An 11,104-nucleotide genomic window follows, 5' to 3' on the forward strand; every position below is an offset into this window, starting at 1 on the left:
TTCGTGTTCTCTCTCTACGTCGTCGCTCGCACTATTATACTCTATAGCTTCGATTCTTAAAAACCTTCTTCAAAAACATCTACACCTACATGAAACATTAAATATATATAAACATTAAAATTAATTGCATAATTACTAATTGCATAGTTAGGAGAGAAATCGTGAAACGAATCTTTTGAGTCTAATTAGGACGTGATTAGCCATAAGTACTACAGTATCAATATGTGCTAATGACGGATTAATTAGAGTCAAAAGATTTGTCTCGCGGTTTTCAGGCGGAATCTGAAATTTATTTTATAATTAGACTCAAATGTATGTCAAAAAGTTGATGTGCTGTTTTTTTAAAATTTTTTGTAAACTAAACAAGACGTTAGCACAACGAAGAACGAACAGTATATTTATATATTCGCGCCGGCGGCCGGACGGCGAAATCGTTGACGAAAATGCATTTATGACATTATCTGCTGTACTAGACAACGCCGTGTATCATTCATGTGACAGCTAGAAATATTGACAATTCCGCGTGTTCTTTTGCACCAATGAGATTTGAGACGTGTCTCCTCGATTGGCCAAGTTAACGAGTATTCTCGGCTCATGTACTATTCAAACCGACACCAAGCATAATGATACGCCCTCCATTCTGCCGCGGTTGATTGTTAGATCTAATCATAAATATTTATTTTACTAAAAATTTACATAATTATGTTTTATTTTTTATAATTTAATTTATTATGAAAGATATTTTAAGCATACCTATAATATTATATATCTTTAAATAAAATTGAATAAAGCAAAAAAATAACTTTAAAAATCAACGAGGTAAAAAAAGCGAGCGATTTCGTGGAAATTATCGCTTAGCTCGCTGACCAAGACCGTGCGGCCGAGGAGTTGAGATCACGACATGGACGTGTATACTTGACCAAACACGTTGACCTTATCAGCGAGGGCCCGGTAAGCCTTACACTGCGGGCCCAAAGTTCATCCAACAAGGGCCCAGGAAGAGAGACTTAGGGCCCAAATCAACCCCCCAATCCCGGTGGAGAACGCCCCCTCACAAGGCCCAGTTCAGGGAACGTCACGCACTCACGCCGCCCTGCGGCGTCGTCCCTCTCCCCCCCTCTCTCTCTCTCTCGACCGCGACCGCATCTCGGCGTCGCCGACCGCCGCCGCGTCCTCGTCCAAAGTGCCCCGGCGAGAGTGCGGCGGGCCTTCCTCCCTCCGCAAGGCCCCCACCCTAGATCCTCTCTCCCTACGGTTCGAGCTTCTCTCCTTTCGCGACGTCGCGTGGCCGCCGCCGCCGCCGCGGCCTCCGACGACCCCGAGCTCGCTTCGTCCCCGGCTCCGACGGCAGCCGGGAGGTACGGATTGAATGCTTGAGCAGGTCGTAAGGCATTTCAAACAACCAAGTCACTTGTCATGATTCAAACAGCAGTAGTCTTAATTGGAACTCATGGTGGAGTTGGCTGGGAGATTGGGTGGAGGGAGGGAATCAACCCAATCGCACCTGGGGTAGAATTGCTTTTCCTAGTAGCCAAATAAAGTCTTAATTCGAAAGAGGCAAAACCTCGAGATCTCTCTGGAGCTATTTACTCTTCCCAAATTCCCCACCGTCCCAGCGGCCAGCGCCATTGTCATTGCCACTGCTTCGGCAAACTCAGGTTCCGGTCGGTCCGTTGATATCCTTTCCTCCCGGCTGTCCGAATTATAGCTTGTCATGTGTTTGGCGAGTTTGTGGTGCTTCCATTTTCAATTTGATTTACTTTTATCATGATTCTTTTCTTGTATGCAATGCTACATTCGTATTTAATCTGTTTATCTTGCAATTATGTGTCGGGACCAATACGGCGATGGCTCCTATGTTTGGAAATCAATGGCAGGGAGACAGGAAGGTTTCTGTACTGTACTGCGAGGTTATCCTTGAGAGCTAATTGGTATGGATAAGAAGAAAGGTGTTGATGACACTGAGCCTGGGCCAGTACCTTCTCGGTCTGTGGACAAATTTGGTTTCATTAAGCCAGAACAGGGTAGCTCTCCTGATGGAGTTTCTAAGAGTGCATCCATACATGAACGTGAACGTGAAAGGTAAGCCGTGTCTTATTGGGGGTATCTTTGTATGTTCCGCCAATGTTCGTTTGGTTCCATGATAAACTGGTTGCAGTAATGTAAATCTTGTAGAGTAATCATCTTCAGTTATCTTCAAGTAGATTAGTTTGTTGCAAGTAGATTAGTAACTGATATGATAATAGTTATCATATACTCCCTCTAGTCATAAGTATTTGATATTTAGAACAAGATTTGATTATACTTTTGAAACTTTGATAATCAATTCTGTATAAGTTTCTAAAATCTGATAAATTTATGATATTATTACAATAATTTTCACGGCAAATATACATATAGCATTTCTATTTGTTTTTAAACAAAGTATTTGAGAAATTACTGATGGTCAATGTTTTAACGGTTTGATCAAATCCTTTCCTGAATGACAATTATTTATGACCACAGTATCTGAAATATTGGCTTATAATGCATATTTGCTTTTCATTATGGTCTGCATCTAGTTTACTTTTACAAACTGGATACTGGCTTACAATGCAATGCAATACTTCTATAGTTTTATTTTCTCTATATAAACACTAACCTCACAACATATTTTTGGATTACCGTAGTGAGGAGAGGAGGATAAAGAAATGGAGGAAGATGATAGGTGTTGGTGGTAGTGACTGGAAACATTATGTTAGAAGAAACCCACATGTGGTCAAAAGAAGAATAAGGAAAGGAATTCCTGATTGCCTTAGAGGACTTGTTTGGCAGCTAATTTCAGGCAGCAGGGACCTTTTGCTAATGAACCCTGGGGTTTATGAGGTACCCATAACCATCATGAAATAACTACTTGCCCTGATTTTTGTCGAATGTTCCCTATTAGTCGTGCCCTTCTGTTGTCGTAGTAGTTTTTTTCTAAACTATCAGGACATTGTCTTAAGAGTCATATTTCATATATTGTCAATCTTATTACATTTCTGTACTATTTTTTTGGACAGACACTGGTCATATACGAGACATCGGCATCAGAATTGGAAATAATTCGTGACATATCACGCACGTTTCCATCACATATTTTCTTCCAACAGAGACATGGTCAAGGTCAAAGATCCCTGTATAATGTTTTAAAAGCATACTCTGTCTATGATAGGGATGTTGGATATGTACAGGTTTGTCTTAAGATTGCTGACCAATTTTAGGAGATGAACTTGTTATGTGGAATAATATGCCTTTTCTTTTGCATAATCATGACGCAGGGAATGGGATTTTTAGCTGGCCTTCTACTTCTTTATATGAGTGAAGAAGATGCATTTTGGTTATTAGTTGCTTTGCTGAAGGGAGCTGTTCATGCACCAATGGAGGGCTTGTATCAGGTAATTGAATTGAATTCCTTTGGCCAAGTAATATTTCCCTGTGGTTCCAACAAACGAGCTTGAGTGTTTTGTTTCAGTATATATTTTCCATGTATTTTGGTAATTGAATTGAATTCTTTAGAACTTGAACTTCCAAGTGACAAACATGCTTGAGCTTTATTTTTTTTCAGTATATATTGTCCAGTACTTTCGATATGAATGCTTAATCATACTTGCTTCATGCTTATCTTCAATTTCTACCACTCCACTTTGTTGGTTCCATGGTTTCTCCTGAAAACTTGTTCATTGAACTAATGGACAAAATGTACACTTTATGCTCCTTATCACATTTTTTTCCACTGCTTTTCCAGTACTACCTTCAATTTGAGCAGGAGATAATCTACTCCATGCCATTTAGTTTGTCCCAATTCAACGATTTGCTATTGACATTGTCACTTTCTATAATATGCCAATGAGTTTATTGATTGTTCTTCAGTGTGCCATTGGACCAGGAATATTTTTCAAATATACCCAAAATGCCCTTATATACCTGCAAGGTTACCTATTGATTTGTACCCATTGAAAGCCTCTTTACATGACGTGGAAGTTTGTGTATAATTTTCAAGTTTTTTCTATTTTTATTTTTGTTTGTAAGATATGGTTTATCCATTATATGCAACATAGCATGTGCGTTTTTGAAAAAATATATTGAAATATATACATAAACTTACATGCCATATAAGGAAGCTATGCAAAAAAAAAATCATAATTTTTTGAAACCTATAAGGATATAAGTCAATTGTTAACCTTGCATGTATGTTAGGGCATTTTGGGCATTTTGAGTTGTGACAAACTTAGTGGTATGCATATGCAATTTTTACACTACATGAACAAATTATTGTTTATACTCTTGCAACAGGCTGGTTTGCCACTTGTGCAGCAATATCTGTATCAGTTTGAGAAATTAGTTCTTGAGCAAATGCCAAAGTTGGGGCAGCATTTTATTGAAGAAATGATAAATCCAAGCATGTATGCAAGTCAATGGTTTATCACAGTTTTCTCGTATTCCTTCCCATTTCATCTAACTGTTAGAGTTTGGGATGTCTTCCTGTATGAGGTCAGAATCTTACCCAACCCAGCCATATATTTGCTTTTCTGTTTAATTTTTATCTTAGTTTCGAACTTAGGTTGACTGATTTCACGTCATAATTGCTTCTAATGCATTATGATTATAGTTTTAGATTCATGCAATAACATGCTTATAACTAATCAATAATAAGCATGCCTGTGGACAGCTGTTACTATTTTAAAGTTGCACCTAATGAATTGTGTGGCCTATAATGGAGGTTCCTATATGCAGTTAATTATTATCAATAGTCCTTGTTTGAGTTTATATCCCATTGACTTACTTGAATGCACCTTAAAAGCTAATTCTCTGATGGTTTGCATGCTGTGCAATGGCAATATAGGGACTGGAGGATAATAAACATTTTTCAACTGCTAGTTAACACCTTTAGCTGCCAAGTTCCTTGCAGCAGTGATTACTGTTCATTAGTTGGACCGAACATTTTAAATTAAAGAGGTCACACTGTCACACATATGCATAGACAGAGCACAGTGATTCAATTATATAACTGGCTCTTTCGTTTACCAACGACCATAACCAAAGACCAGGAGCAGCTGGTTACCAGACTTAGTCTTCTTGTTCCAGTCATAGGATGCGACTTGCTTTTCTGGGGGTTGGGGGTGAATTTCTGGTGAGATGCCAAGGTAGTGGGAGGGGTTTGGGTTGAACTTGACCAGCTCAGAGACCCAGGCAGTTTAACCTGGATTTCACTGGTTTATTGAAACCAATTCCATAACTATCTGATTGCTTCTCTGGCCCACATAGTTTTACCATGTAGAGATGCTCTCTGCAGAACATCTCATGCTTGTGCTTGTGTTTTCATTTGTATTATATACTCTTCAAGTCAAGATAGTTTTTGGATATGAATGTCATTGTTCTTGGATATGATCATATACTTTTAAAGTTCAGTTGAACTCATTTAATTTCTATCTACTAGTCTTTTTGATGCAAGTAAGATTAAAAACAAATCTGAGTATAATGTGTATTTTCTTGTGAACTACAGGGTATTAAGGTTGTATTCCAAGTTGGATTGGCTCTGTTGAGATTTTGCCATGATGAACTGGTGAATATTCTCTCGCCTTTTGGTGCTTTTATTTTATTTTAAATCTTATTTCTGGAGAAGTGCTCAAGTTTGTAACGCTTTGCCAGGTCAAATTGCCTTTCGAGAAACTTTTACATGCCTTCAGAAACTTCCCAGAGGAGGCAACTGATCCTGATGTATTATTACCACTGGCTTTCACATTCAAGGTGATGAGATGTCTTTTGCAGCAAATGCTACATTATGTCATGAATTCTTATTGTGTGATTAGCTTGTTAGTTCATACGGCCGTCTGTGTGATTTTTCTCCTTCCTCCATATATGCAAAACTTAGTCATATTTCATTGGCCTGCTTCTCTTCTGTGGTACAGCAATCTCTGTCATATCTCAAGACTTACTCTTTTTGTTCAAGGAACTCATCCGTATCTTATAATGCTGCCTCAACACCTTATGGTATAAGGAGCAGTTGATGTACAACTTTAAATCTCAACTCTGGCCATTTGATATATATGAAATATCAACATGTGAATCAAACCTGTTAATATTGGTAACCTTCTATACAACTGGTAGGAACATGCAGCCCAGATAGATAACTGAGGTTCATTCCTTTCATATTTACAGGTGTCTAGCCGTCTTGAGGAGTTGGAGAAAGAGTATCAGAAAAGATTAGAGGGATCCAATGCAAGCACAAGTACTAAGCGGTCTCAGACTCTCAAATTAAAAACGATGAGCAGGATTGGTAGCCGTGTCTTCGGTAACTCTACTAATACGGAAAAATGATGGACAAATCTTATGTTGGTATAACGAGTCACACACCTTGTTTTATGTACATTGTAAAGAATGACAATTATTTGTTTATCTCTCTGTTGTATTATTTTTTTTTAAAAAAAGTTAAACCAGTTTACACAAGCACCAAAGGTGCAAATGCATCGTCCAACTGTGTAGTTCTTGATGCTGTTTTTCTCACGCTGAAGAGTTGTAAGGAATGTCAAATTGTAAATACCATCTTGTTGAAAAAGATGGAACAACATGTTGGTGAATAAGATGTATTCTGTTTAAATGTTTTCCCATCATTCTATGGAGTATAGACAAGGCTCTGCAGTGCAATGGTGTGACACTATTACATGTTGGCAATATATGTGAAATATTTGTTTCTTACCAATTATATTTCTTCTTCCGATCTCATGCTGTTTTAGTCGTTGGTGCCTGGTCAAACTCAAAACACAAGAACAAATATTGTAACAAGAAGTAACACGGTGCAAATTATTACAACTAAGGCCTTGTTGAGTTCCCAAATTTTTTTCTAAAAAAATCATATCGAATCTTTTGATATCTAAATAAAGCATTAAATATACATGAACAATAAAACTAATTACGCAGGTACAGGGGAAATCGTGAGACGAATTTTTTAAGCCTAATTAGTATATGATTAGCCATAAGTACTACAGTAACCAACATATGCTAACGATGGATTAATTAGACTCAAAAGATTAGTCTCGCAGTTTTCAGGCGGAATCTAAAATTTATTTTTTCCTTCGTGTGCGAAAACCTCTTCCGACATCCGGTCAAACGTTCGACGTGACCTTTTTGCCAAAAATTTTGGCAACTAAACAAAGGCCTAAGCTTTCGCTAAGGCAGCGTTTAGTTGCCAAAATTTTTTGGCAAAAATATTACATCGGACGTTTGATCGGATGTCGGAAGGGGTTTTCGGACACGAATGAGAAAACGAATTTCAGATTTGCTTGGAAACCACGAGACGAATCTTTTGAGCCTAATGCCGTCATTAGCATATGTTGGTTACTGTATCACTTATGGCTAATCATAGACTAATTAGACTTAAAATATTCGTCTCACGATTTCTCACATAACTGTGTAATTAGTTTTTTGGTTCATCTATGTTTAATGCTTCATTTAGATGTCCAAAAATTCGATGTGATGTTTTTATAAAATATTTTTAGGATCTAAACAAGCCCTAAATATAAATTTATGTGATCTCATGCTGTTCTAGTAGTTGGTGCCTGGTCAAATTTATGTGAATTTGGATTGGTGACCGTGATCCTTTCCAAAAATTCAACTTTTTTTTATCCTCCTCTAGTCCAAGGCCTTGTTTAGTTTTCAAAATTTTTAGAGAGAGATCTGCGAGACAAATTTTAGATTCCGTCTGCGAACGAATTTTTTGGGTCTAATTAATCCGTCATTAGCATATGTTAGTTATTATAGTACTTATGACTAATTATATACTAATTAGGCTTAAAGATTTATCTCATGATTTTTCCATAACAGTGTAATTAGTTTTAATATTTATATATATTTAATACTTTATTTAAATGTTAAAAGATTTAACGTAATATTTTTGGAAAAAGTTTTTGGAAATTAAAGCAAGTTTCCTGTTTCCTTCTGTCATCTCCAAGACTCCAACTACTCCGCCTCCCAAAAATCGTCTCTCCCTCCTCAAATCCCGCTCGTCAACCGCGTCGGCCTCTCCAGCCGCCGTCGCCGCCACCGCCACCGCCACCGCCATCCGCAGCTAGGTGGTCTGTCTCACTCTATTTCTCTCTCTACCCTGTTCTGTCCTGTTCAAATTACCATCCCTTGATTTCGCGCGGTAGTGATTGATGGGATGAGTGTGGCATGAGCAGGTTGATCCGGGCAGAGTATCCTCCTCGGAGGGGGGCGGCGAGGTTCCGCCATGGCGACGGCGGCGAAGGCGTTCTGGAACAGCCCCGTCGGCCCCAGGACCACCCACTTCTGGGGCCCCGTCGCTAACTGGGGCTTTGTCCTCGCGGTACGCCTCTTACATTGGATTGGATACGACGCGACGCGCATAGGCGCCTGATTGCTTACGCACATGAGTGATTTTTCTGTCATGGTTGGCCGGTGGCTTTGCGATTGCGCGCTGTGGTATCGATGCTGGTGGTGATGTATGTACTGATGTTGGTTTGATCAAGTAGAACATGCCGCCCTCTGTTGAGAGAATTCCGGGTGGTTTCCCCTTCGCTAGGGTTCGGTATACCTGTAGGTAAAGCTAGGGATGAGGAGGAGAGAAGGTGTCAGATTATTTGGTGCGCATGGTCCGTTCACGGACTCCTTGGGGTAGGGATTTCAGGAAGTAGTAGTTGTTAATCCTGGTTGCCCACTGTTAACATGCTGCTGTAAAAATGTCAGTTGTAGAAAACTCTTGCGCCATTCATCATACTTAGCTATTCAATGGTGATATGTCACCAACTCACCATGTGTGTTGATGAACCTACAATTTTGCTGTTCATCAAATAACAGACTTCTAGCTGAATATCTACTGTGGAAATTCATCGAGTATTGTTCTATTTACTTATCCATACACTATGATTGAGTAGCACGACCTTACTACCTTGCTTACTTTTTACTTTCTTTCAGGGATTAGTTGACATGAACAAGCCTCCTGAAATGATTTCTGGCAATATGACAGCAGGTAGGTGAAGAACTTGTTCCCATTTTAAAAAATACATATTCTTCAAGACAACAGTATCCCCCCCCCCTCCCCCCTGTTTCGTTTTCCCAAAACAAATTACCAAATACCAAGCTCTACGACAGAACAGACGCCAAAGGAAAAGGCAGGGTAATCATCTGTTTTTTTTGGCACATATATACTTACTGAACCATAGAAATCAGTAAGCAAAAGGAAAATTAGTTGCCACATGACCATCTGCACTATAATGCCATCAGCTTAGACCATCATAAGAAGTAACTTCCTTGACTTCTTTCCGATATGTGAAACTCCAAGTTCAGCCGTCATCCGATATGCCGTCTAGAGATATTTCTTCATAGTGCAAAACTGCAAATAAGAAATTTTTTAAACATCACATTATAGGCTATTTGGAAAACTCTCTTCAATCAACACTGTACTAATCTGCCAGGACTTCCAAGATAGAGCTACAAAACTACTAATTGTCATGCAATAATTAGAAGTTAGAACCATACCACAAGATAGCCAGTTTCTCAGTGAAACATTCAAGTTATTCTATGTGCCTTTTCATGTGAAACATTTCTGTCGAACATCACTACTCAAATTGAGTCACATACCACCAGAACAGGACAAGGTATGCAGTTTTTGTTTCACCACGCAAGGCACACTTCATGTTCTATTTCCGTTGCCTCTTCAGTTGAATAGCTAATTGTAATTTTTCTTTACAAAGATTACAATAAAATATCTTTACTTTTAGTGAATCTTGCACTTTAGACATTGCATCCTGGTATCATGTTAGAAAGTGATCTGGCAATGTACACCCCAGTTTTCTCTAATGCCCAACATTTGATTTGCATGTTCTGTAGTAGTGCAGTATCATTAACTCCTATGCTTTGTGCAGCCATGTGTGTGTATTCAGGACTCTTTATGAGGTTTGCATGGATGGTACAACCCCGGAACTACTTGCTTTTGGCTTGCCACGCCTCCAACGAAAGTGTTCAGTTATATCAGTTATCTCGCTGGGCCAGGGCCCATGGGTAAGATTTATTATATACTGATGATTTGACTCCCCTAGCACATTATTCCCTCACCAAGAAACATACCAAGGTCACCAAGAAACATATCAAGGACCTGTTTGAGAAAGCTTTTAGATTCTGAAAAACCGCTGTTTGGTAGTCAGCCTCTGAGAATCTGGAAAAACTCTAAAACTCGGCTTCTCCAGCTTCTGAGTTATTAGTTCATTTTCTAGAATCTGTAAAAGTTATGGTCTTTTTGGGGCAGTTTCTAGCAAAAGCAGCTTTTGAGAAAAGCTCCTTTTAGGAGAAGTTTCCCCGAACATGCCCTAAGCCTTATTTGATTTCGATACGGTCGTCAATGTCGAACTTTCAATATTAGTTTCTCTTGCAGTATATGAAAGAATTATGAAATTAGCATCCTGTGAAACTAATTTTAGATATCAACTGTACCACTTCTTTTTGAAAAGTTACAAATGCTGACCTTTCCAAATACATGCGCACCTTTAATTTATCAATGGAGGAAGTAGCGGACACGCCCCCTCAACGGCCCCCCCCCAAATAATAATAAATAATATGCACAAGCATGATTTGTTTTGCATTTCATTCTGTTGTATTTGTCAAATTCTTATGTTCTGTAACATCATGGGAGTATTGTACTGCTGGCAAAGCATATGAACGTCGTGCTTGTATTTTGTAGGTACCTGGAGAATAAAGGGCCAGAGGAGCAGTAGTAAAGATGAAATCACTTGCTCAATAAGTAATAGCTTCGCTACTGGAGTTCTGTTATGCTTTATTCTGTGCTGTGCCATATAGTGCCTGCATCATGCAATGTATGAAGATCTGGAGAATAAAGGGCCAGAGGAGCAGTAGTAAAGATGAAATCACTTGCTCAATAAGTAATAGCTTCGCTACTGGAGTTATGTTATGCTTTATTTTGTGCTGTGCCATATAGTGCCTGCATCATGCAATGTATGAAGATCCTTTGATATATTTCTTTTTCTACGACTAGCTGAATGGATGTGCTTTGTAAAGGATAAAAACATATTATGTTATTCCTAAAATAAATAGAAAAATATTTTTCATGAAA

General features: G+C 38.7%; 2 protein-coding genes across 4 annotated transcripts; both read left to right on the top strand.

Moving 5' to 3' along the window:
• Nucleotides 1-1,100: 1,100 nt before the first annotated feature.
• Nucleotides 1,101-6,632, top strand: LOC102703888 (EVI5-like protein). Of its 2 annotated transcripts, none has more exons than XM_015840536.1 (9): nucleotides 1,101-1,358; nucleotides 1,878-2,082; nucleotides 2,670-2,865; nucleotides 3,042-3,212; nucleotides 3,300-3,416; nucleotides 4,315-4,512; nucleotides 5,525-5,584; nucleotides 5,671-5,769; nucleotides 6,181-6,632. In XM_015840536.1, the coding sequence occupies exons 2-9, from the start codon at nucleotides 1,934-1,936 to the stop codon at nucleotides 6,337-6,339; spliced, it is 1,149 nt and encodes a 382-aa protein (XP_015696022.1). In that variant the 5' UTR covers nucleotides 1,101-1,358; nucleotides 1,878-1,933; the 3' UTR covers nucleotides 6,340-6,632. The 2 variants fall into 2 exon arrangements, with proteins under 2 accessions (XP_015696022.1, XP_040382560.1); XM_040526626.1 differs by lacking the exon at nucleotides 1,101-1,358 and adding an exon at nucleotides 1,368-1,658.
• A 1,332-nt stretch (nucleotides 6,633-7,964) lies between these two features.
• Nucleotides 7,965-11,104, top strand: LOC102704167 (mitochondrial pyruvate carrier 1-like). Of its 2 annotated transcripts, none has more exons than XM_006659330.3 (5): nucleotides 7,965-8,093; nucleotides 8,199-8,344; nucleotides 8,953-9,007; nucleotides 9,903-10,038; nucleotides 10,715-11,104. In XM_006659330.3, exons 2-5 carry the CDS (start codon nucleotides 8,249-8,251, stop codon nucleotides 10,746-10,748), a joined length of 321 nt encoding a protein of 106 aa, XP_006659393.1. In that variant the 5' UTR covers nucleotides 7,965-8,093; nucleotides 8,199-8,248; the 3' UTR covers nucleotides 10,749-11,104. The 2 variants fall into 2 exon arrangements, with proteins under 2 accessions (XP_006659393.1, XP_015696023.1); XM_015840537.2 differs by having other exon boundaries at nucleotides 7,965-8,090.

Source organism: Oryza brachyantha, chromosome 8, assembly GCF_000231095.2.
Source record: "Oryza brachyantha chromosome 8, ObraRS2, whole genome shotgun sequence".
Taxonomy (NCBI): domain Eukaryota; kingdom Viridiplantae; phylum Streptophyta; class Magnoliopsida; order Poales; family Poaceae; genus Oryza; species Oryza brachyantha.